At 45.7% G+C, this 26,689-nt stretch overlaps 1 protein-coding gene across 3 annotated transcripts; it reads left to right on the forward strand.

Annotated features, from left to right (window-relative positions):
* Positions 1-1,923: 1,923 nt before the first annotated feature.
* Positions 1,924-16,761, forward strand: MSL3 (MSL complex subunit 3). Of its 3 annotated transcripts, XM_043571437.1 has the most exons (13): positions 1,924-2,108; positions 3,386-3,468; positions 3,851-3,946; positions 4,284-4,384; positions 5,167-5,252; positions 5,858-5,980; positions 6,675-6,835; positions 7,623-7,781; positions 9,916-10,178; positions 10,837-10,946; positions 14,387-14,486; positions 14,934-15,018; positions 15,953-16,761. In XM_043571437.1, the coding sequence occupies exons 1-13, from the start codon at positions 2,007-2,009 to the stop codon at positions 16,050-16,052; spliced, it is 1,569 nt and encodes a 522-aa protein (XP_043427372.1). In that variant the 5' UTR covers positions 1,924-2,006; the 3' UTR covers positions 16,053-16,761. The 3 variants fall into 3 exon arrangements, with proteins under 3 accessions (XP_043427372.1, XP_043427373.1, XP_043427374.1); XM_043571438.1 differs by lacking the exon at positions 3,851-3,946 and having other exon boundaries at positions 1,959-2,108; XM_043571439.1 differs by lacking the exons at positions 1,924-2,108; positions 3,851-3,946 and adding an exon at positions 2,413-2,544.
* The last annotated feature ends 9,928 nt before the right edge of the window (positions 16,762-26,689 follow it).

Here is a 26,689-nt window from a genome sequence, read left to right on the forward strand (position 1 = left end):
TGGCACTGGATCACAGAGCCCACCAAGTCCTTTACCTTTACACTCAAGAGGGAGAAGGATGCTTCACCCACATTAAAGGAGAAGGCTTCTATAGTGGTTCCTAATCTAGAGAAGGCCTGCAGAGGGGACTGTCATTGGTGGGATTTGTAGCTTTGGGGATCCTGGAGGCTTCTGCATTCTTGGATTGTTTAGGGGGAACAGGGAAGAAGGTGTGGCTCAAGGACATAAGAAGGGGTGGAAATGGAGAGACAAGAAAGGATCTAAAGTCTTGCCCTGCAAGGTTAGAATCTGAAGAGGAAACCTCCATTCTCCCACAAGAAACATTTTTTTAAAAAGCTAATATTCAGTTGTGGTTTAGCCACGGCAATTACTTGTGCCCTGGAGCTTCCCCTGTCATTTATGGGGAACATCACCATCAAGGGCTCATTCCTAATAAGCCACAACCTGAAGAATCACAGCTCCAGTTCTGGTCCACCACTGTATTGTCATTATAGACATCGGTCACTATCTGTCCATTTTTCCCCAACCTGTCCCTCTCACGGCCCTTATTCTGGCCAATGGATCTATTGCTTACTCAAATCATTAGGCCAGAAAATCTGGACCTCTCGAGATTTCTCCTTTCCTCTCCCCCGTCACATCCCATGGGTGACTTGAGTTTTGGGGATTCTATTTCATAAATCTGTAACCTGTTTATTTGTTAAACATTTATTGTGTGCCAGGAATGTGCAGTAATGAACTGGATGAGATTCATCCAGTTCCCCGCAGCTCTGCCCTCCCAGCTTCAAAGAGATGGGCATCTTATGGAGGATATTTTGCAAACGAACAGCCCCTTGTACTGCGGAGTACAGTAAACACAAGAAACGGAGAAGTAGAGGGCTGGGAAGGGGTATGCAATTCACCTGGGGAAGCCCGAGGGTTGTTCTCCTGACAGTATCCAAATTGAAATGTGAAGGATGTCTACCAGGAAACCCAGTGAAGCGGAGGACAAGTGCAAATTTCTGGAGGCCAGAACAGAGCCCAGAGTGTGGAGAACCGGCAGTTCACCATGACATCAGAGTCTCAAAGCTGGTCTCTAGGCCGCTCTCAATCCAGTAACTACACTACCCACTTTCCACCCCTCAAAGAAAGCAAAAAACCCAGCACCGTCCTTCCTGTGCCTGCAGGTTTGCCCTTCAAGAGTCTCGGAGCACTTGCCATAGGTTCATCAAAGATGTCCTGAGCACCCCCTCAGCGCAGGTACCTTCCAGGACCAGCCTCACAGTACTTTCCCCCTTTAGGGAGTATTCAATGTATTGCACCAGACCTCGAGGGAGGAACTCTTGAGTGCTGGGGGTTGAAAGACCACGCTGGAAGCGGGACTTAAGATGTTAATGACCAGGCAAGGACTCATGGGCCTCACTGCTCACCCGCTGTCACTGGAGGGCTCCAGGTCTGCCACTACCTTGTCCCAACCCAGGTATGCCCCAGTGCTTTCTTCACTCCCCCTTCCTTCGCATATCTACACCCGACTCCGGCCAGACGTCCTCCTCGCGTAGCCACACTCGGCGGCGCGCAGCTCCGCTAAGATGGCCCACGCGGCGCGGCCAGTGGCTGCTGGAGGGCAGCGGCCGGCAAACCTGCCCGCCGCCAGTGCCCACCCCAGTGAGGCTGTCTCCTGGGCGCCTGCCACCCCCGGGCCAGCCACCTTTCCCACGAGGGCGGGAGGGGCCGTTCTGCCGAAAGACCACCGCCGAGGGCAGCGATCCCCGCCGCAGCCTTCACCGGGCCCGGCGGGGACTCGCGGAGACGCGCTCCGGCGGGAGCGCGCGCGCCCGGAGGCTCCGAGGTCCGGCCGCGGCGCGGGGCGGGCCGAGGCGGGACTGAGGGCGGGGCGGCCGCAGCCTCCGCCATTCCCCGCTCCCTCCCCCCACCCCCGCCGAGGCGCGCCACCTCCCCGCCCCCACCCCCCTCCCCCACCGCGCGCGCTCCGCCCGCCCCGGAGCCTCGCCCTCCGCCACGATGAGCAAATGAGCGCGAGCGAGGGCATGAAATTTAAATTCCACTCAGGGGAGAAAGTGCTGTGCTTCGAGCCTGACCCCACCAAGGCGCGAGTGCTGTACGATGCCAAGGTGCCGCCGCGGAGGGACAGGGAGGAGGCGCGGGCCGGGGACCCCGGGACGGGTGGCGGAGGCGGATGCGGGTGCGGACCGCGGCGCGGCGCAGGGGAAGTGGCGGGGCCCGGCGCTCCATGCCGGCTGCTGCTCGGCTTGCGCTGCGCCGTGCGTTCAGCAGGGGGCGCTCGCGGGACGCTGCGCGGGGGAGTCGGGGCCCGGGCGGTTCCGCTTCCGCCGGCGCGGGGCCGCGCACGCGCTTTCGGAAACGAAACTTCGCGCGTGCAGTGTCGTGAGGCCGGGGCCGCGACGTCGGTTTGCGCACGCGACGCCAGCGAGGGCTGCGCGTCGAGGAGGCCGTTTGCCGGCGGCCTCTACCTTCGTGTTAACACACCGTTCTGCGCGGTGCATCGTTGCGTGGGCTCCCGTGCGGCACCCTGACTGACCGAGCCAGGTCCTAAACTGTAGCGCCAGAGCACTGGCCATCGACCAGCGACCTCGTTGCTCTGGAGCACCAATCGTGTCGGGGCCCGATACCTCCCGGGACCCCTCCCGGGGCCCCCCTGCCCCACCCGAGGGCAGTGTTGACCCGGAGCTTTGATTCCTCAGCGTCTTGCAGCATTTAGGTTTTCGATCCCCGACTCGCGCCCCGTGCCATCTAAGTTTCGGGGGCTGGGGGAAGGTGGGGGGCGGGGGGGAAAGTGAGCCATAACTGCAGCTCCTGGGCGACGCCGGCCTTGGGGGAATTCCCGAAGCCTCCGGGCTTTGTGAGTTCCGTGTTCCGGCTCCTACCGCCGCAGCCTTGGCCTTTTGCTATCCCACCTCCCTCCCCGCCTCGAGTCTCCCCAGGGGTGACACGCCCCATCGTTTGCCCCAGGTGTTCCCTCTGGGGACTCCGCTGGGAGGGAGGGCGTAATCCTCTGCCGTCCTGGCCCTGGACGCAGCGGAGCTGAGGAGACTACAACTCCCAGAGGTCTCAGGGCTGCAGCTCTCTTGTGTGGCCTGGACTCTTGTGTTAGTGACAAGTCGGTCGGCCAATGGCTTCAGGAGCTGAACTCAGTCTCGGTGTCCGAGGCCAATCGTGGGTCGGTTGGAGGGATGTTTCCTATTTTGAGGCATCCACTCAGGAAAAAAAATGGAATTGAAAGGGAAAATGTTTCAACCCAGCTTTCAGTCTAAAAAAGGAGAGGATGCGTTCTTTTCTTTTAAAAAGAGATCTGTGATCTAGTTTTCCTGATCTAGCTTGCACTAGTCTGTGTGTTCTGTCATTTGTGGACAATATTTCCTGGTTTCAGATTGTCGATGTTATTGTTGGGAAAGACGAAAAAGGCAGAAAGATTCCAGAATATCTGATCCATTTTAATGGTTGGAACAGAAGGTGAGTGTATTTGTTAAACGGGATTGAAAATTGGTCATCTTTGCAGCACAAGAACATTGCAAACTTAAGTTTTAGAAACACTTGTAGAGAAGCTTCACTTCCTGTTTCTGCTTTTTTATCAAACCTTTCCTATTCTGAAGAATGATTACTTTCAAGTCAATTGTGTTTGGATTCTGGAAACCCTAGTTATTTCTGTGCCTGAATGAGTTCCTTTTCCAGTTTATTTGCATCTTTTTTGTGTGAATTTAAAATATTTCAATAGCGTTCTAAAACTTCAGTACTTTTGGGACACTTCTGCTTCTGTGAGGTGCTTTTAGTATTTGTTCACACCAAACTAAAATACTGAATTTTATATCCTTTTCTCTTTTTTTTGTTTGATTAGCTGGGATAGATGGGCAGCTGAAGATCATGTCCTTCGTGACACCGATGAAAATCGGAGATTACAGCGTAAATTGGCAAGGAAAGCTGTAGCTCGCCTGTAAGAATACAAAAGTCATGAAATGAATGTTATTTAGTGTGCTTTCTCTTAATGTTTCGAATTTTTTAAATCTGGAAGTAAAAATCCGATAGACCTGGTTTGTTAAATAGTCTTATATGTTTAAAGCGTGTTAATGAGGAGTTGCTATTGTATTCGAACTGCCGTGTTTTCAGAGAGGTTACTATGGAATCTTCTGAGGTGGAGGTTAACATTTATGTTCTAGGATTCAATGATTTTTAGGTCCCTAAGAATCGTTGCTGTTATATCTTGTTTGTACCTCCGGACCCATATCAGGTGGCATCGGAATTTATTTCAGCGGCGTTTGGTTTTCTTTCAGAAGAAGCACAGGAAGAAAGAAGAAACGCTGCAGGTTGCCTGGTGTTGACTCTGTCTTAAAAAGCCTCCCTGTTGAAGACAAGGATGAAAATGATGAAAACTGTGAGTGGCTTGACTTCGTTTTCTCTGGCTGAAAGAACTTTTACCTCGTCCTTTTATGCCACAGGATTGAGGGGAGGATTCGCTGCAATTACAGACAGGGAACCAGTTCAAGCTCGAGCTCGTTGTTACGTGTAATGTCTACCCGTTTTGTTTTTGACAGTAGCAGCCCATAGTATCTCATCAGTCTTGCCTGTGACCACTGCCTTCTCAGCCAGTGTCTTTCTTTGTACGAACCCCTTATGTTTCCTTCTTGCCACTTCCTGGGCCTTGACCCCAGTTACGAATGCAACAGAGAACCACAGGCTCTCCTAGGTGACCAAACACGTTTAGATCATGAACTTGTGTGGTTTTTACCCTCACTGAAATCGGTGTTATATTTCTCAAAATAAATTTCTTTTCCAAAAGGTCCAGTATTTGTGTTCAGCATATAAAACATATGCAGGGTTGGGGCGCCTGGGTGGCTCAGTCGGTTAAGTGGCCGACTTCGGCTCCGGTCATGATCTCACAGTGTGTGAGTTCGAGCCCTGCGTGGGGCTCTGTGCTGTCGGCTCGGAGCCTGCTTTGGATTCTGTGTGTCCCTCTCTCCCTGCCCCTCCCCTACCTGCAATCTGCCTGTCTCTGTCTCTCAAAAACAGACAAATGTAAAAATAAAATTTTAAATGTATGCAGTACAGTTAATTATTGCCAGCGGCAGGACACACGTGCCACCTTAGCGAATTATAAGTGTAAAGGTTAAGGAAGTATATGATGCCGGTTTGCCTGATATTTTCTGTTTTACCTAGCAATAAGCAGTTCCTCTGATGACAGTAGTGAAGAAAAGGATGAAGAAATAAGTGAAGAAAGTGATATTGAAGAAAAGACGGAAGTGGTATGAAGTTTTTATTGTAAAATCTCTGTCTTAGGTATATATTTAGTGGTAAAATTATGTGATAAAATTCTCCACTTGTGGATCATTTTCTAAAAATGCATTTGTTTAACCAGATATTATAGAACTGTACTTGATTTTTATGGGAAAATAACCTTTATTTGTATTTACAGTCACCGTATGAACCTCTTGGTGGCTCTTTTTACCCATAAACTGTTTGCATGAATCATGGTTACTTCTTTCTTTCCAATGAAATCATGAACTTTATTTCTGTGATGGTGATTAGTGTTTAAATGTATCAGAGTTTAAGTGTATCAGAGTTCCGTATCTTCCGCCTGCCTTCAAAGTTAACATGTGTCTCACTGCCAACGCTGAAAGCAGAGAGAAACAAAGTAAGCATTTGCAACATGCTCAGTGCCCTAAAACCCGTAAACCTTGGACCTTTCATGTGCTTTTCTCTAGGACATGTGGCATCACCACTGGTATGAATGTTGAGGATTAACTGCGTTTGTTTCATAGTAGCCTCTCATGTGTTTGTCTTTGGATTTGCCCCCTCCCCCCCCCCCCCGCCATTATAAGTAGTTAAAGATGCAATTGTGACATTGCAGAAGGAAGGACCGGAGCCACACACAAGAAGGGAAATGGAAGAAAGGACAATAACGATAGAAATCCCAGAAGTTCTGAAGAAGAAGCTCGAGGACGATTGTTACTATATCAACAGGAGGAAACGGGTATACAGGGAGAATACATAAAACGTGGATTTGTAATAGAGCTTTCATTTAGCCATATTTTGCAATCACAGACTCAAATAATTAAAAACCTTGTAAGAATGAAATTCATATTTTAAGTTTTGTACTGAGTCAGGTTCTAAAGTTCCCTGACTGTGGCATTCTTGCTGATTGCATTAAGGCGTGCAGTCTTTCCCAGCCCTGGTTGTCCATTAGAACCATCTAGGGAGCTTTGCCAAACTCCTTATGCCTGGGCTTCATTCAAGAGGTTAAGACGTAATTGATCTGTCATGGAGGCTGACTGCGAACATAGTCTCCCCAGGTGGCCCTAATTGATCACTAAGATGTGAGTCACTGCTTACATTTATTTTGAAAACTTACACTGTGATCTTCATGGGGATATGATTAGTAGAAGCAATCAAGGAGCCTCAAAGTATATTTAAAAGATTCTCCTCAAGCAGAATTGGCTTTATTTTTTTAAGATTTTATTCTTCAGTGATCTCTACACCCAATGTGGGGCATGAACTCACAGCCAAGGTCAAGAGTCGAATGCTCTACTGACTGAGCCAGCCAGGCACCCTGAGAACTGGCTTTATTTTTGAGTTAAAAAGTTTATAGAGACAAGAGCACTGTTTCTTGGAATGTATGATTTACACAGTGAGATGTGTGCATCAGATGTCTATGTTTTCATTAACAGTTAGTGAAGCTTCCGTGCCAGACCAACATCATAACTATTTTGGAGTCCTACGTGAAGCATTTTGCTATCAATGCAGCCTTTTCAGCCAATGAGAGGCCTCGGCACCATCATGCTATGCCACATGCCAATATGAACGTGCACTATATTCCAGCAGAAAAGAAGTGAGTAGTGGGGAGGGGGGGATTGGTGGCTCAGTGGCTCGCTCTCTCTGTGTATTAGAGAAGTGACTTCCATTTAGGATAGGTGACACTCTCCTTTTCTCTAATTTGGAATTCATTTAATACATCACTTAAGAATTAACTAATAATTCATTTAGTAACAAATTTAATATCAAAATATCCCTGTTTCAAAATGCCCAATAACTTTTTAGGTGTCTGGTGTGGATACATTGAGCATATGCACTGCCTCAACACCCAAGACCTGGTTTTCTCAGTGATACAATATAGGGAGATAACTCTTTTTCCTCGAGAAGCACCAGAATGGGGGATAACATTTTGCAAACAGCTTGTTTGCAAACAGGTTTTTATTCCAGTCAGGATTATTATGTTCATGGCCTGTGTTCTACATGTGGCCCAGCTCGATTAGAGTCCGACAGGCAGAGTATTGGATTTGAAACCAGTATTAGGAGTAGTGCATCAGGCTTGCCCCCTTCAGCTCCCGGTAATTGGGTTCTGTCCACCGTCTGCAGCGCAGGCTGCTTGGGCTGCTCATGTGACACTGAACATAGTCATTTGTGTTCAGTGTGATGTTAAAATCACTAGTGTACTTTTTTCACTTTGTATTATAGTTTTGTGTTTGTGCTTAATTTTCTGTTGACAACATCTATAAACTCTTTATACATATAGGTGTAATGTATAGTGTTTAAAACATCGCCTTCTTAAAAATGTGCAACTTGATTCTGATATTTTGGAAAGTATTTACTGCATCTCTAGTCTCTTACTCTCCTAGCGTTGATCTTTGTAAGGAGATGGTGGATGGATTAAGAATAACTTTTGATTACACGCTCCCACTGGTTTTGCTCTATCCGTATGAACAAGTTCAGTATAAAAAGGTGACTTCATCCAAGTTTTTTCTTCCGATTAAGGAAAGTGCCACAAACACTAACAGGTAAGTTAGCCTGCAGTCTGACTGATGTCAGCAAATAGTTGACTCTGTCTTTGAAGATTTCTATCTGATGCTATGGGGCCAATAGGTTTGGAGGAAGAGATTGAAAGGTGGAGTTTTTTCCTGAGTTAGCCAAGTCGTTCACTTTCAAATGGCTCTGAAAGATTTTACCAAGTGAAGATTCCAGTGTGAGAACTTGGTTGGATTTTGAGCAGCTAACTTGTCTTCCCAAAGACAAGTGGGGTGAAGACACAGGGCTGAGAAGGGCGGAAGATGTGGGTTTGAATTTAGCTCCTTTACTTGCTGGTTGTGTGACGTGTGGAAACGCCTTCTGAGCCTCTTCCTTTTGCCTCTGTTCAATGGAAAGAGCGTTTGCCTCCTCGAGTAGTTATTATTAAATGAGAAAGTTCTCCAAGGGCTGGCCACCTTTTGCTTTGAAGTAAAGGTTAGTTCCTCTGCTGTGTCACCACTTTCTTTCCTCAGTCACCAAGCGTGCCCAAATCTCTATTGTTTGGTTGAGAGAGGAGGGTCGGAGATCTCACCCTGAAGTCTGTACCTTCACTGGACAAGCTACTTCCCTATCTTCCTGGGCCTCTTTTCCTGGGAGAGCGGCGTGTTCTCATGATTTCCGCACCTCCATCTCCGCTCGCCTACCTACCGTCTGCCTCTGTCTACCGCTGCCCCTGCTCACTCTGCTTCCCCAAGAGAGGGTGCTGACAGCTGCCCGCTCGCCAGACGCCATGCTCTGCTCTGGCTACCTTTCCCTTCCATCCCCTTCCTTCCCTTCGTGGCTCCTCGTTCCTGGTTTTCTGCCTGCCTCACGATCATCTCTTTTCAGCCTGCCTGCCTGCCTCCCTGCCTCTCCCATTGGTTTCACCCTACGTGAGAGGCCTCTGCAACTCCTTGGGGACCTGTGTTGATGTCCCCATGCCCTGCTTCAAACCTCAGGGTGGACTGTGTGTTCCACAAAGCTTGGCGGATGCTTGTGGCTTTTCTTTCTAGTCTTGTAGTAGTTACAGCGTAACGGAACGACACGGTATTCCTACGCCTTTTAAAACAAAATCTATTGGGGCGCCTGGGTGGCGCAGTCGGTTAAGCGTCCGACTTCAGCCAGGTCACGATCTCGCGGCCCGTGAGTTCGAGCCCCGCGTCGGGCTCTGGGCTGATGGCTCAGAGCCTGGAGCCTGTTTCCGATTCTGTGTCTCCCTCTCTCTCTGCCCCTCCCCCGTTCATGCTCTGTCTCTCTCTGTCCCAAAAATAAATAAACGTTGAAAAAAAAAAAATTTAAAACAAAATCTATTGAAGTATAGCAGACCCAGTGTTACATTACTTTGAGACGAACAGCACAGTGATTGGACAGTTCCATACGTTATGCTGTGTTGCCCACCACAAGCACAGCTGCCGTAGTATTCTTACTCTCTTGAGCAGGGTTTCTCAACCTTGGCCCTATTGACGTTTTGAACAAGATCATTCTCTGTGGTGGGGCTTTCTTGTGCCCTGTGGGATGTTGAGTGGCAGCCTTGGCCTCTCTCCATTAGATGCCAGTAGCGCTCTGCCGGTGGTGACAGCCGAAACGGTGCTGTCTCCAGATAGTGCCAGTGTCCCCTGGCAGGGCGAGACGACGTCCGATTGAGAACCATCGGTATAATATATAAAAGGGGCATCAGGCTTTAATGCCAACATGCCTTGCAGAGTTATCAAGGGGATGTAAATGATTTATTAGGTCTGGTTACTCCCTTTTTTTTTTTTTTTATCTTTTCTTATATTTATTTATTTTTGAGAGAGAGAGAAAGAGCGTGAGTGGGGGAGGCACAGAGAGAGAGGGAGACAGAATCCGAAGCAGGCTCCAGGCTCTGAGCTGTCAGAGCCCGAATGTGGGGCTCAAACCCACGAACCGTGAGATCATGACCTGAGCCGAAGTCAGACGCTTAATCCACTGAGCCAGCCAGGCGCCCCAATCCGTTTGGTTACTCCTTAAGAAAACATTTGTTTTGTCACACTTGAAAGTAAAAGTTTATAAGCCTCCTGGAGGAGAGGCAAGAGTGTTTTCAGTGTGAAGGAGGACATGTAAGAACCGCTCCGGGTTTTGCAGAGGTTATGTGTGCCAGTGTGTGCGATGCTCTCTCTTCTTCCGTAGGAACCAGGAGGAGCTCTCTCCGAGCCCGCCTTTGCTGAATCCGTCCACACCGCAGTCCACGGAAAGTCAGCCCACCTCCGGTGAACCAGCCACCCCCAAGAGGCGCAAGGCCGAGCCGGAAGCCTTGCAGTCTCTGAGGCGGTCCACGCGCCACTCTGCCAACTGTGACAGGCTGTCTGAGAGCAGTGCCTCTCCTCAGCCCAAGCGCCGGCAGCAGGACACGTCCGCCAGCATGCCTAAGCTCTTCCTGCACCTGGAAAAGAGTAGGTCCATTCCCAGGCGCAGGGCAGCCGTTCACTTGTGCTTGGCCCGTGCCGGCCGCTGCTGTCCTGAAAGGAAGCTGGCCGGCAAGGGGGGCGGGGAGGGGAGTGGGGGCGAGCGCCCAGTCACAGCCACGTTCGCCCGCTCGCCTGTGGGAGCTCCGCTCAGGAGCTGGCTCCAACCGAGGCTCATGAAGCATTTTGCCTGTGGCCGGGAGAGAGAGGAGCCCCCACGCCTGAGCCCTGCAGTCGGATGCTTGGCACCTGCTGGTGTAGCTGGGTCTCGTGGGTCTGGTAGCGGTAGCTCCCCGTTGCCTCCCCCCAGCCCTAATCCAGCAGCCTGGGTGACCACTGCTTACTTCCCGTCCGGATGGATTTGCCTCTTCCAGGCCTCAATTCCTGTCAATGCGGGTAACGCAGTAAGTGGTCTTTTGTCTGTGGCGTCTTTCGCTCAACGTAATACTTTCAAGGTTCATCACATTGTAACGTACATCAGCACTTGATTTTTTTCCCCAGATAATCGAGGTACCGGCTTTTGTGGTAGCAAAGTCTTCCCGTTAAAGATGAATAACTTCTCTGCCGTTGGTAATGGTCTTCCGGCAGTCTTTGGTTCAGTTCCTGTGACTTACGAGTGAATAATTAACACCTCTTCCTTTCAAAGAGACACCTGTGCACAGCAGATCATCCTCACCTGTCCCGCTGACCCCTAGCAAGGAAGGCAGCGCAGTGTTTGCTGGCTTTGAAGGCAGAAGAACTAACGAAATAAACGAGGTAAAGCGTTGGCATTACTGCTCGGCCTCCTATGGCTGCTTGAGTCCTGTGGAAGGAAGTCGGGTTTCCTGAGAGACAGGATGTCGCTCCTGCTGTGGGTATTAACAAAATGCTTCAGATGATGATGCTGAATGTTGGTTTTGGTTTCTAAAATGAGAAAATCATTAGGATTCCAGCCCTGTGCTTCTGCTCATCTCTCAAGTAAGCACGACTGTTGAAATATGAGTACTTTCATTTTCTGGAACAAGCATCAGCACGCTTGTTGTGCAAAAGGCCAGAGAGTAAGTATTGGAGGCTTTGTGGGCCACGTGGTCTCCTTCAAGAGTACCTGATTCCAAAAGCATCTGTAGACACTATGTAAATGAATGGGCGTGCTGTGTTCCAATAAAACTTTATTTAGAGACACCGAAATTTGAATACTTCATTTTCGTGTTATGAAACATGGTTATTCTTGTGTTTTTCCAGTCATTTAAAAATTAAAAAATTCGTTCTTAATAGTAATATTAGTAGCCATCCCTTTGAGGGCATGCTGTATGTCAGCACCGTGCCAGGCACTTGACCTAAATCACCTCAGATTTTCTAGAACAACCTTGCCACCAGGTTTTCATTTTACAATAGGGAAACTTTTCATTTAAAAATTCTGTTTTTAAGACCGGTTAACTGATGTGTAGGTAGTGAGTGTTTCAGGGGTTCAGGAGGCGTCTTAGTCTACTGGCATATTTTGTGAATCTCACTTAAGTAGGATTTCCTTGTTTCTGTGCACGACTTTACTAGGCAAGGAGAACACTAAGTGATGAAGGTTGGCAAACTTTTTCTGGAAAGGGTCAGATTGTAAACATTTTCAGGGTTGTGTACCATACGGTCTCTTTCGAGGTTAGCCAGCTCTAGTGTCGTGTGAGAGGGCTACAGACCACTCGTAAGTGAAGGGGTATGTCTGTGTGCCCCCACAATTCATTCATGGACACTGGTAATTGAATTTCATATCATTTACACGTCCTGAAATACTATTCGTGTGATTTTACTAGCCATTTAAAAATACGACAACCATTTTTAGCACAAGGGCGTTTGGGCTGGATTTGGCACAAGGCCTTACCTAGTTGGCTGGCCCTTGATAGAAAAACTGGAAAACTTAGTTTGTTTTACGATGACATTGAGGGAAGATTAGGAAATTCCTAGGATGAGCAGTCCCTGACATCCTGTTCCTCAGACACGGCCCTGCAGGTGTTATTCAGGAGAGTCCTGTTTCTCGGAAAAGGCAGGGGAATATTCAGGCAAGGCCATTCCCACTCAGGTGAGCAGTGCGAGCCCACCATCTAGTGGTCACAGGTCCAGCCGCAGGCCCTAGTAGAACAGGATTTCTAGTAAATGGTTGGAGGGTGCAACAGGCTCCCAACAGTGACTCCTGAGGCCTTAGTGAACTCCCCCCTCGTAAGTGCCTCCATCTTCGTGTGTTGTAACGAAAGCCCTGCATCCGCCTCCCCTGAGACTCTCTGCCATTGCCGTTTGCTGGCCTGCATCGGGGGAGAGTCTGGATGCACACCTTTCTCATCAGTACTCACGGGTGGTTCTCTGTACGCCCCTGTGGAGACTGCCTCTGCTAGAAACCTGTTGTCCTCTGTGAGACTTACCTTCAGTTAATAGGAGGTGATACGCTGCATTGAAACGTGCAGTTGAGCGAGTGAGGCCGACTGCCCGCTGACCAGCCGAATGGCCTGCTGTCGTACACACGTGCGTTTCATGGTTCCGGCGATTGCAGATTCCTCCACGTTAACTTTAGGTGTCACTGTCAAGACAGTTGCCGAGTTTCAGGTTGAGGTGCCGGGCGTGGAAGAATGATGCCGAAACCAAATTGCCACCCTCAGTGATCTGCGCCACGGATGGGTGGGGTGGGTGGGTGAGGCCAAAGCCGAAGCTAGGACCTTAGCATGGAGTGCCGCGGAGCCGTGGCGAGACTCACTAGCTTCTCCAGTTTCATCGTGTTAAATTGAGTACATCAGCCTTTCTGGGGTCGTTTGGGCATCCTTCTGCTTTGTCTTGTGGAGGATTTCCTTTGGCTCTACTGTTTCCAGATTAAACTTGATAGATCCCAAAAGGCAAAGCAGCAACTCAGGAGAATAGATCTATAATTTGCTGAAGTATTTCTGTGGAATCTCATCAGAGCGCTTTTATTTATTTATTTTTTTTAATGTTTATTGTTTTTGAGAGAGGGGGAGAAGGAGACAGAGGGTCTGAAGCAGGCTCTATGCTGACAGTAGAGAGCCCGACACGGGGCTTGATCTCACAAAGCATGAGATCATGACCTTAGCTCAAGTTGAACGCTCAACCAACTGAGCCCCCCCCCGGGCGCTCCTCATCAGAGGGTTTTTAAATACAGCTCTGACTTTAACAAAACCTTATATCCATCCCCAGTTCTGAAATTGAAAAAGAAGGAAAAGAAATCAATTCCCAGGGTTTCAGTCTATTTTCACTTGATTCAGTGGGTCAGATTAGTTTCCAAAGTCAATCAAATATATCAGGAGATTAGAAAAACCTTGAAACGTGTCTGGGTTACTTTTTACCACTTCATTCTCTAATATGGCATGATTTTCAAGAAAGGAAAGGAGACGAAATGACCAGAACAGTTACAGCTAATTTATAGGTAGTAGCTGTTGGAATCTCACTTAAGTAGGATTTCCTTGTTTCTGTGAACGACTTCACTAGGCAAGGAGAACATTAAGTGATGAAGGTTGGCAAACTTTTTCTGGAAAGGGTCAGATTGTAAACATTTTCAGGGTTGTTGTAGGAAATCAAATAAATTTATTGTTAGAATTTTTAGGTGATTAGAAGTATCTCCATGTTGCCAAGGAAGGTGGGTCCTCGTGTGCTTGGTTTAAAAGGCAAAAATATTTTGAAAAAGTTGCCGTAGGAAACTATAAGATACATGCTGACACGTAATCCATGTGGGAAACACGTGCCTTTTTCCTCCCCAACCCCCTAAATCATAATTCCACCAATAAGACATGAGCATTGAACATTTTGGTATGTACTTCTACTTGGTAATTTTTCTGTATTTACATAATCATACACATCATATTGTGTATTTTTTGCAAGCGTTCTTTTGAACTTTGTTATTTTGTAGTTTTTGATTCTCTTCAACATAAAGCATTATACTGGCCTACATGCTGAGATCATGCCCTTAAATGGCTTTGTGGGAAAGCTAGAGGAGTGGCTTTCAAACTTCTGCATTGGTTTGTTGTTATTGTTTACTCCCATTTTCTGGTCCAGCTGTGAAGCAACTCATGAGGCACCACAAGGACAGGAAGCTTGGGAGTGAGAATGTCACACTGCATGCGAGACTGAGAACCTCACAGCATGTGTATTTCTGCTGCGATTCCAGATTTTGAGATCTCTTGGTAACAGTGTTAAGATGCAACAATTCATGCAACTCATGCTTTTCCCAGGTCCTCTCCTGGAAACTGGTACCGGACAGTTACCCCCCAAGTGACCAGCCGCCTCCACCCTCTTACATTTATGGGGCACAACACTTGCTACGATTGTTTGGTGAGAAGTCCCTGGCCCCTGCTTTCTTCTTCCTTTTTTTTTCCACTTTGGGTTTTTTTTTTAAGGTTATTTTTTTTTTTTTAATAATCAAACTCGTGACCCCAAGATCAAGAGTCGCACATTCTTCCAACTGAGCCAGCCAGGTGCCCCTCCAGTTTGGTTTTCACACCCTTGTTCTTTTATGTACAGCTTGTAATTTTGAGGGTCTAAGAAAAAGCATTGAAAAATGACCTCTTTAAAAAAGGCACTGAATGAATCTTAAATTTCATAAAAATGGTGTTTGTATCATTTGTACCACTACCCTGTGTTCAGTAAGACTTTTTGGTTTTATCTGATAACGTAGATGTTAATTTCAGCTTGAGCAGGATAAATAAGGACCCTCAGTATGTCCTACTCATTGCCAGAGTCTGCTGATTGTAAATGGTTTGGGTTTTATTTTTAATGCAGTGAAACTTCCAGAAATCCTTGGAAAGATGTCCTTTTCTGAGAAGAATCTGAAGGCTTTACTGAAGCACTTTGATCTCTTTCTTAGGTATTTTTATTTCTTTTTTTATTAATTTATCTTTTATATATCTTTTCTGAACTTCTCCGTAACAGCGGTGGAAGCTAATAATCTGTGTGGTATTTTTAATAGTCGCAGTATTACCGAAGTATGATTGGTTCTAACTGTAATCGTAACATAGGGGGGTTTTGGCAATTTTTTTTCTGTAATTTATCTGTGTTCTGAGTCCAGGATGTTCGTTGTATTGAGGTAAAATTTTTTGTGTCACACTAGAAGAATCCAGTTGGGTAACTGTGAATAGAAAATTAAATTTTTACAGTAGAAGTGATTAAGATCGATAGTAATTTAGTTTTACATTTTTTCTTTACAAGTACCTTAAGTATTAGACTTTTTGTTGTGTGTACATAAACCTAAATATTAGCATTTACAGGTTGGGTTTTTGTGTTTATTTTTTTTTTAAGTTTGTTTATTTTTGAGAGAGCAGGCGCGTGAGAAAGAGAATCCCAAGAGAATCTCCACGCTGTCAGCACAGAGCTCAACGCGGGGCTTGACCTCACGTACTGTGAGATCATGACCTGAGCCAAAATCAAGAGTCAGATACTCTACCGACTGAGCCACCCTGGTGCCCCTATCGTTTGTTTTTATAACATGAAAATGTAGAAGTGGTCAGAACCCTTTTTTGCATGAAGCGTTTGTATAAGGCAGCCTGCCACCTAGTGGAGTTTAGGTTGTTTCTATTTGTACACTTGATAGTGGAAGGGTTCTGATGAAATGGTAATTACTGCAGAAGCCAGATACGTGCAATGAAAGTAATCTGTATATAGAAATCAAAATCACGTTCATTTTTTTTCTTTGGAATACCGAGAAGGGGTGAAATGTTAGAGTGCTTGCAAGTTAAAATTTTGCTTGCTGGTGTTCCGCCCTCGCTGTAATGATCATCGGGGCAATGTTTTTCTTCTTCCAGGTTTTTGGCAGAATACCACGATGACTTCTTCCCAGAGTCTGCCTATGTTGCTGCCTGTGAGGCACACTATAGCACCAAGAACCCCAGGGCGATTTATTAAAGGTTTGATGGTTCTGGAAGAACATCTTGTCTGTCTAGCTTTGTGCTCTAGGTTCGCAGTGAAGAGTGAAGGTCTGGGGAGATGGTGGGCCTTCTTTACAGGGATGAGACAACAGCCACCCCCGGGGCTCTGGCGGAGGTGGGCCCGTTTGTTTGAGTCGCTTACATCCTGTAGTTATTCTGTAAAGGTTTACTTCCTGGGTGCCTGAACGGCCTCCAACATCTGACCCTTGCCACTGTATGCGTCGTCTGTGACAGCAGTTAAAGAACAGCTGTGTTCACAGTGAAACATTAATGGAAGTATGTATAGGTTAGGCTGTTTTAGTAGATGTTGGAATTGTTTGTTAGCAATGACCACGTTTTTTAGTTACTCATTAGCATTAAGCAAAATTGTTTTCCAAACTGTTTTCATTCTTGTGACGAGGCTCAACAGCTCTGTCCACCAAATTTCAGTTTTGCTTGGAAATCACAAAATAGTCCCAAAATATTTTAGAGGGAATTGATATCGATGGCAAAAGAAAATTTGCAGCCCCACACTTGCTTGTTATAGTTCCTTTCGTCCAAAACCTTATTTTTGGTGATCTAAATAAAGCATTGCCTCTCTTGTTTGAGATTTTACAGCTATACTTTGTTGTGTAATGTTATGGTTCCCTTTCTGTAAAACCTTATTTTTGGTGATCTAAATAAAGTGTTGCCCATCTTGTTGCAAAGAAGCAGGAGTTTTCACTCTGGTCTTGGCCTCTTTGTTGCAGAGGGAGAGTGAGGTCACCTCTTGACTAATAACTTTTTGTTGTACTTTTGTGCCTGCTTTGTTAAGGCCTTTTGTTTTCTATCCCTCTGTGATTTTGCCCCACTTGATGGCTTGACCAGAAGGTGACTACTGGGAGATGCTGCACGCTGGGCTGGGCCAACACGTTTCTCCTCCATCGTTACCAGCTGACAGTCTCTGAAGACACCTTTCTAATCCTCATTATAGTCTCTCGTGTGCCTCCCTCTCCCCCAGGATGCTTCACAAAGTTGTAATTCAATTAAAGGGGTACCAGTACCATACTAGCCTTGACTGTGGTGCCTGCCTATTCTTACAGCTCAGTTCAGTGGACCTTAACTTCCAAAGACCACTGCTCATGAATGACAAAGGCCACAGGGAATTTTTTTAAGAATCTAAAATGGCTCAATGATTCCATCAAAGAGATTTCTGCATGTACTGACCAGTGAGATTCAGAACCTATAAACCAGAGTAAACATCACCTTAGTGCAGTTAGTTGCTGAGTAAGACTCAAGTCTTTGGTGTCTAATCTGGACTAGAACTATACTTCCTACTGTGTTTCATCCCATTTGGTTTATGCAGTGCCTGTTTAAATCTGGTGTACCTGTAGTGTGCTTGAATTGTTAGAAAACTTTAATCTGTAATTGTGGCCCAGAAAAGAAAAAAGATTTTTCCCTTACAAGAATCTCCTTATTAAGTGTCCCCAGTGAAATGAACACACACTATCTGTTGGAACATTTTTTTAATGTTTATTTTATTTTTGACAGAGTGAGAGCAGGGGAGAGGCAGAGAGAGAAGGGGACACAGAATCTGAAGCAGGCTCCAAGTTCTGAGCTGTCAGCACAGAGCCTGACATGGGGCTCAAACTCACGAACCATGAGATCATGACCTGAGCTGAAGTCGGATGCTTAAGTAACTGAGCCACCCAGGCGCCCCAAGGAACGTTTTTTTTACTATGAATCTAATTTATTGTCAAATTGACTTACATACAACACCCAGTGTTCATCCCAGCAAGCGCCCTCCTCAGTGCCCATCACCCATTTTCCCCTCTCCTCACCGCCCCCATCCCCCCTCAGTTTGTTCTCTGTATTTGTAGAGTCTCCTGATTTGCCTCCCTCCCTCTCTGTTTGTAACTATTTTTTCTCCTTCCCTTCCCCATGGTCTTCTGTTAAGTTTCTCAAGATCCACATATGAGTGAAAACGTGATAATATCTGTCCTTCTCTGACTGACTTATTTCACTTAGCACAATAGCTTCTGGTTCCATCCACATTGCTGCAAATGACAAGGTTTCATTCTTTCTCATTGCCAAGTAGTAGTCCATTGTATATATAAACCACGTCTTCTTTATCCATTCATCAGTTGATGGACATTTAGGCTCTTTCCATAATTTGGCTATTGTTGAGAGCGCTGCTGTAAACATTGAGATACACAATCATTCTCAATGCAGAAAAACTGAGAGCTCTCCCCCCTGAGATCAGGAACACGACAGGGATGTCTGCTCTCAGCGCCGTTGTTTAACATAGTGTTGGAAGTCCTAGCACCAGCAATCAGACAACAAAAGGAAATCAAAGGCATCAAAATTGGCAAAGAAGAAGTCAAACTTTCACTTTCGCAGACAACATGATACTCTACATGGAAAACCCGAAAGACTCCACCAAAAGACTCCGAGAACTGATACATGAATTCAGCAGAGTCACAAGGAACAAAATCAATGTGCAGAAATCAGCTGCATTTTGGGGCGCCTGGGTGGCTCAGTCGGTTAAGCGGCCGACTTCGGCTCACGTCATGATCTCACGGTCCGTGAGTTCGAGCCCCGCGTCGGGCTCTGTGCTGCCAGCTCAGACCCTGGAGCCTGTTTCAGATTCTGTGTCTCTCTCTCTCTGACCCTCCCCTGTTCATGCTCTTGTCTCTCCCTGTCTCAAAAATAAATAAAGTGTTAAAAAATTAAAAAATAAAAAAAAGAAATCAGCTGCATTTTTATACACTAATAATGAAGCAAGAGACAGAGAAATAAACTGATCTCATTTACAATTGCACCAAGGAACATTTTTTTTAATGTTTATTTTTGAGAGAGGGAGAGGGTGCTTGCGAGCCGGGGAGAGGCCTAGAAAGAGGGACACAGAGGACCTGAAGCAGGCTTTGAGCTATCAGTGCAGAGCCCGACACAGGGCTCAAACTCACAAACTGAGATCATGACCTGAACTGAAGTCAGATACTTAGCCTTCTGAGCTGCCCAGGTGACCCTCTCTTGGAACATTGCAATAATTACACACCTTGAGTTTACGATTTATTCTGTTTCTAGTAATGAGATACTATTTTCTTCCCACAAGGCATTTCCTAACCATAACTTCCTTTAAGCTAATTTTTTGGAGCTTGGGTTGATTTAAATATCTTCAAAATGTCCCTTGATTGTATATTACTGATAATTTTTCAAATAATTCATCACTTAAAAATATGATTTGAATGTCTGGACAGTTCTCATCAGAATTATACTTCATCCTCTTGTCAATTTTTAAATTGTTACTTGCCTAAACTGCCAAACCTTGCCATTAAGTATCATGTTCATCATGTTAATGTTTTCAAGTCCTTTAAAGATGTATTGAAAATAATATTTTAGCAACTTGTGTATCAGGTCCTTGTACTACCAGGCCCTTGGACTTTGAAAAGGACATTCAAGAACAACGACAAAAACAAAAACACTCCTGAACAGAAGTAGATTTATAAATCATTTCACAGAACAGTGTACACAAAAACAAAAGAAAAAATTATCAGGGCGCCTGCCTGGCTCAGTCGTAAAGCATGTGACTCTTAATTTCAGGGTCGTGAGTTCAAGCCCCACATTGGGTGTGGAGCCTACTTAAAATGTAAAAAAACATTTTAAAAAGTATCAATTTATAAAAGTTGACGTCTGTCATAAGACTTTATTATCAACTCTGTAAACATTTGAGGAAGTGAAGTCACCCAGTTTTTCCATTATTGTTTTAATAAGTCGGTGGCCTCTGCCTTTTAATATTTAGCTTGTCAAATAAGTTTATCAACATTTATTGACAACCACCTCCTGGGATACCAAAAACTGTGCGAGGTATTGGAAACATAAGGGCAAATGAGATATGATCTGGGGCGTCTGGGTGGCTCAGTCGCTTAAGTGAATGACTCTTGGTTTCGACTCAGGTCATGATCTCATGGTTCACGAGTTCGAGCCCCACATCAGGCTCCACACTGCCAGTACGGAGCCTGCTTGGGATTCTCTCTCTCTGCCCCTGCCCTGTGCTCGTTCTCTCTCTCTCGCTATCTCTCTTGCTCTTTCTCTCCCTCCCTCCCCCTCTCAAAATAAGTAAACTTTTAAAAATTTTCAAATAAATAAGATACAATCCTTGCTGGGGAATATACTTAAGATTGATTCCTCCTTAACTTCTATATCAAGGAAGTGTGTCACTTTAACCAGTTCTTGATTTTAAAGAGTATAATGTAACCATAAATGGCAACATTTTCCAAAATTAACCTTCCCATTGTACAAGAAAGAATGGATAATTCTCTTAATTAATTGGTATGTGGATGTCAGTTTAGGTAGGTTTGATTATTAAGTTTTCACTATTGAAAAATCTGGCAAGATGATGTTAAGGGACTTGATATCCATTGGGGAAAGGAGTTTCAACAGATTAAAATTAAAAGCAGTTGGGGCACCTGGGTGGCTCAGTCGGTTGAGCATCTGACTTCGGCTCAGGTCGTGATCTCACGGTTCATGAGTTTGAGCCCTGTGTCGGGCTCTGTGCGGACAGTTCGGAGCCTGGAGCCTGCTTCCGATTCTGTGTTTCCCTCTCTCTCTGCCCCTTCCCTGCTCATGCTCTGTTTCTCTCTATCAAAAATAAATAAACAATAAAAAAAATTAAAATTAAAAGCAGTAATTTGGGGAGATTGTGTTTACTTCACAATGAGAAAAGACTCCTCAATAAACCAATTAAATCTTTTTTTTTTTTTTTTAAGCAATGCAATTGGAAAGACACCCTTTTACTCTAGCTTCTTTTTGTCTTAACGCTTGTGCCAAATTCTTCCTGATGCTCACCTGGGACAAATCCTTAGTGCATATTTAAGCTAATTGAGTTGGGTCGTTTTTACCTAGTTTCAGTAAAAAGAGAATGCTACTTCCTGCCTCTCTGTTCTGTGGAATCCACCCAAACTCCAACTGACTTTGCAAATGGCCATTTCTTTGCCTCAGCTTTTCCTCTGATTGATGAGCAGAATGTAAGTGCCCTGTGAACGTCCACAAGGCCTGGGATGAAGCTCCTCTCTAGCCCAGATCATCTTCTCAAGATTCTTCTACATGTTGCCGATGTGCCTCGCGCATTAAAAGCATACATGTTGTATCTGTCCTCACACAGCAAGGGCTACAATTAGCATCAGTGGGTGAATAAGCAAGTGTTCACGTGGTGGTAGACAGTTGGCTGTGAACTCGGGAGAGTGGAGATTTCTGAGGACAAAAGGAAGAGAAAAGCGGCCAAGGGCCTGCTTTACAAAATTGGGGTGTTTGGGCTGGATAGTGCGTGGTGGAAGCCTCCCCCCTAAAGCTCTGTAAGATAACTCTGCTGAAATGTCGACCATTCACTTAAAGCTTGAGGAAATGGAGTTGTGGTCTTGACCCTCTGTGGAGATGGGTTGTCAGGCTGAGACTGACCTCTAGGCAGGAGGGGCAAGAGCCACAGCGCCCCAAGAGTTGGTTCATATGTTCTGTCACTTATCAAAAGGGTTCTAGGAGAAGGCAGGCACAAAAGGTCACATATTATATGATTCCATTTCTACAAAATGTCCAGACTAGGCACACCATTGGGACAGAAGGTAGACCAGTGGTCGTTAGAGGTTGGGGAGAGAAGGGGATTGGAACTGACCGCTAATAGTTCTGATGTCTCCTCGGGGTGGTAGAATATTCTGGAATTAGTCGTGATTGTGTACCACTCTGTGAATTCACTAGAAACCACTGGATTGTCTGCTTTTAAAAGGTGATTTTTACAGTATATGAATTATATCTCAGTTGAAACAGGGAGATCCAGGGATTGGCTGTGCCTGCAACTCAAGAAAAATCCACCATGAAAATGCATTTTTGAGAACTGCAAAGCTGTTTGCTCCAATACTTCAGCATGGCTTCTTTAACGCACCGTTGCCCCGCGCAGGCCAACGTTCCTTTTCTCACTCCACTGAGTTCACTCTTCACCTGAAGGTCAGACAACCAGTGCTGTGCCTTCATACGATTTCCTTTGTGAGCAAATACGGAGTTGACAGGTCTTCAAACTTCCCTGACCTCCAAATTCTGCATGGCAGGGCGGAGGGAGTAAGTAAATACTGATATTATGACATAAGCAAAAAAGGTGCACAAGCAGCAGAGGTTAGTAACCGCAAAAATAGTATGCATTGAGAATAATGCCAGTACGCGTTCACCAGTCTTCATGTTTCGGAATTTCTTTGCAACGTCAATCTTTATCCTTCCAGAAGGTCGTGAAAAATCATAGGTAGTAAAGCGTTCGACTGTGTTTTTCTATTGATTGTACTTTTCTCACTCAGATTTACAACTTTCGGTGGAATGATTTAATAAGTCATTTAGAGATCTGCTTTGGCACAAGGTAAATTACACCAGCCTGCTGATTCTATTTACTGCTCTGTCTTCACTATTGTAAAGGTGACTTCTGAGACCATTACTCTCCAGAAAATGATTTGGGGTGAGATGACTTGTGAGCTGTATAGAAACACACCTATTAATGTTAGAGGAGAAAGGCTGTTCCAGTGTGTTCGGGCAGTACGTAAGACGAAGTCTAAAGACCAAAAATGCTCTATTGGAGGGAAGCCTAGTAAGATTTTCCTTTGATTTACAATAATTCATCTTATCGTTTATATTCCGTAGCATGTAAAGCTTAACCAATCATAGCATTAAAACCCTTTGTTAATTTTGTGGTCCAGAAGAAGCCATGGTGTGGTAGGTAGATTGAAAAATGTTTCCAAATCTTTACACACAAACACACACACAAACGTGTCTCTATCCTTCATCTTTCAAAGGCCAATTTTTAGTTTCTCTTATCAAGAGTTAGGATCTATTTTCCTTCCCCTTGAATTTGGTCTGGCTTTTATTTCTCTTGGGCTGATGGCTGACTTTCAATAGATCACAGCGAGAGGAGTGTTCTGCCCAGTACAAAACCCAGATTAGTCTGGCCTGGGGATTTGCTCTAGCCAAGAAAATAGGGCGGGAGTGCTTCCCTTCCCTTCTCTCCCTCGGAACCTTGCTGAGATGTGAAACGACCCCGGGCTAACCTGCTGGACGATAAGAGACATCTTGCCTAGTTATTCTCTTCTCATCACCCAACCAACTACCGGCCAACTGCCCCACACGCGAATGAAACCCTTTCAGACCAGCCAACCCCCAGCCTACCTACGAGTCCGCTATAGATGCGTACATAAGCCACCCCAAATCTGCCAGACCTGGCCTAGGTTAGCAGAACCACCCGGTTGGCCTCTACATTGTTGATCAATAATGAACACTTACTGTTTTAAGCCACTGTGTTTTGGGGCGGTTTGCTATACAGCAATATAGCTGTATCTTTGTGGTGTATATGTTTTGCATCCTATGTATGGAAGAGCGCGAGCTTCATTGCCTTAGCTGAAAGAGCTGAAATTCTGGTATGTTCAGAGGCCATCAGCTAACCAAGGGACCATGTACCTGCTCCTGCTCCCGCTCAGGTAACAAGGAAGAAATGGATAGAGACCGCAACCTATCTTTGGGATTTGGTAGCTAGCACAACGTGGGTTTTATTCTGTAAGAAATTTAGTTTGCAGAAAACTAAAGAGGACATAGAATATGTTTTCACCATAAAATTAACAAGTATTATTATTTTGTAAGATTTGTTTCCAGCCACTGTTTTAAAACCAAATGAAACATTTGTTGCTGCCTGGATCTCAATCCCCAGCCCTTCTCCCAGAGGTGATAATTCCCTGAGTTTGGTGTAGTGTGGACTTGTATTGTGCACATGGGATTTCTCGGTCTCGTACTCTACACCTTGTTCCTGACATGTATTGATGCGTATTTACACATATACATGTACGTATAACAGAAATATGTGTGTATGTAAGTACATCAACCTGTGTTTTTACATATATACGTATTTAATTTAATCCTGTTAACTGCCGCAGAAGATGATCACATGGATATAAAACCTTTTATTAATTACCTTACCATTGTTGGACGTTCGGATTGCTTCTGAGTCCCCCTTTTACTAACAGTGCTGCAAAGAACAGTGCTTGTACGCAGGTCCTTGTATTCAAACACCAGTCATTCTGTGGGTCATACGCCCAGAATTGCTGGGTGCTCAGACACATGCTTTTTCACATTTTCTAGAGTCTAGAGTTACCCTGTTGGACAGGGAGCTGGCTTTATCAGAGTTTCTGGGTGTTCAGTTTCAGGGCGGTTGTCTTGTGGGACAGATTTATAACACTGGGAGCTAAAAAGAAACTTGAAAACTTGAAATCTCGGAAACATTCTCCACGTTGCCTCATCTCATATCGCCCGCTCCCCCCTGCCCTGTGTTTTTGTGTAGTGTTGGGGATTATTTGGTGGCCTCATAGAAATTAGAAATAAATAACTTCATGGTGGTACAAAGCAGGGTAGGAGTTGATGATCTGCTACTTTGCTCACAGGGCAACTGTCAATGACACCGTGGAAAGGAGTTGATTGGCCATGTGAGGAATATTTCAAATATTGCATGGAACGGGGCAAATGCACCACATCAGGTCATTTCTGAGGGGTATCAGGTTCATTATTCAATAAGGCAAACCAGGGGCTCTTGGGTGGCCCAGTCGGTTAAGCAGCCAACTTTTGGTTTCGGCTCAGGTATTTCTCTCTGCCCCTTCCTCCCCACCCCCCACCGCTTGTGCTCCATCTTTCAAAGATAAATAAACTTTTTTTTTTAAGAATAAGGCAAACCAGTTCTTTTGGCTTTCTCAATCGCGAGGTCAAGTCTAAAACCCTGCATTTTCACATTCCAAGACATGAGATGGTAAACATACTATGCCAGGATCAAGGTTAGGTCAAACAATATCGTCTCTGTAAGGGAGAGAAAATCATTCTTGTTGTTTAAGGAGTAAATGGCTGAATGTTCTTAGATTTTACACATCCCCTGTCAAAAGTGAATTAGAACATAAGAAGCCTGTCCTCATAATAAATGTGCTTCTCAACCAATTGTGTGTGCCCTTTGTCCTTTGGGTTCAGTCCAGACCAGCTGATCATAATAGGATGATGTCAACCTCACCTTATTGCTTTCAGTGTGTAACCGTATCCGAGAGCTGCCTGAAGTTTCTCGATTTATGTCAGGTTACATTATAGGTGCTCTGTAACGCAGCTGCTCTTAGTTTAAAAATTTTATAACTGGCGATAAGAATTTCGGGCTAGTGGAAGTAATACTCTATCGTGACTTTTGTATAGCAGAATGAGGAGAAATAAATCTATTGAAAAACTACATCCTTGGGGTGCCTGGGTGGCTCAGTCGGTTGGGTGGCCGACTTCGGCTCAGGTCACGATCTCGCGGTCCGTGAGTTCGAGCCCCGCGTCGGGCTCTGTGCTGACAGCTCAGAGCCTGGAGCCTGTTTCGGATTCTGTGTCTCCCTCTCGCTGACCCTCCCCTGTTCATGCTCTGTCTCTGTCTCAAAAATAAATAAAACATTAAAAAAATTAAAAAAAAAAAAGAAAAACTACATCCTTGTCCTCAAATTTCCAAGCTAGGCGGATCACAAAATCATGATTAAAATGAGCAAGAAGATAATATTAATGAAGTAAACTGCGTGCTCCCAGAAAGCACTCTAATAGGAACATCTGGGGACGCCTGGCTGGCTCACTCGGTACAGCACAGCAAGCGACTCTTGATCTCGAGGTGGGGGGGGGGGGGGAGGTGGTGAGTTCAAGCCCCACATAAGCCGTAGAGCTTCCTTAAACGGAGCAATACACAATAATAAGAGGAACATCTGATGCTCGTTTTCTAGTTCCGTTCTTTAAGATTTTTGGAAACAAGGCTCTGGTTTGGGAAATAGCCAGCGTATTGTGCACACCTGAGGGAAATTTTATAAAGAGGTTTCAGGTGCTGGCCCGTTTTTCGGTGATGAGCTGGCCGCCCCAAATCCACCGCTCTGGGCTGGGCTCCGTGTTTGCGAAAACGCGACGGTGCAAAGCAAGCTCCGGTGACGCGGGCTTGCTTCCCGTTTCTGCCAGGGGAGGGCGCCCGAGAGCAAGGAAGAGCGGGTGGGCTCGCGTCTCCCCGCCCCGACGCTAGGGCAGCTGGCCCCCCGCGCGCCCGCGGCCCGCCTGCAGCCCACACCTGCCCTCGGTCCTTCCAGAAGCAGCCTCCTGGGAGGCGCCCCTTCCTCAGAAGCCCCTGCTCTGAAGCCCTGGTCCCAGCAGCGGCCGGGCAGCAGCGCCCCTTCCTGCACAGGTAGCCACATGTCTAAAGGCTTTTAAAGTTCTTGATACATTTGCAAATTGCTTTCCAGATGAGTTCCTATGATTTACACCCTCGCTGGTTATGTGTGAAGATACTTCTGGAAAGCTCTCTCCCACACTATTGGTAAGGAACTCATCACGGTCTTCTGCTGATGTTTTACATTTAACTCTTGAATTCAGAGGTTCCCAAATGCCGGCGGAAATTGAGGGGGTGCGACAGAGACCTATGGCCCGCAAAGCCTAAGCTATGTATTGTCGGGTCCCTGACAGTTCAAGTTCGCCAAACCCGATCTAGATTTTCGAAAACATGACGATTGTGCCTGACTAGTTCGTACATTTCCAAGGCTACTTTTCAGTAGCTGTTCTTAAGGTCCAGTTGAACGCTCAGAATGTCTTTTGGAGGCA

The sequence above is a fragment of the Prionailurus bengalensis genome, chromosome X (genome assembly GCF_016509475.1).
Source record: "Prionailurus bengalensis isolate Pbe53 chromosome X, Fcat_Pben_1.1_paternal_pri, whole genome shotgun sequence".
In the NCBI taxonomy this organism is placed as follows: Eukaryota; Metazoa; Chordata; class Mammalia; order Carnivora; family Felidae; genus Prionailurus; species Prionailurus bengalensis.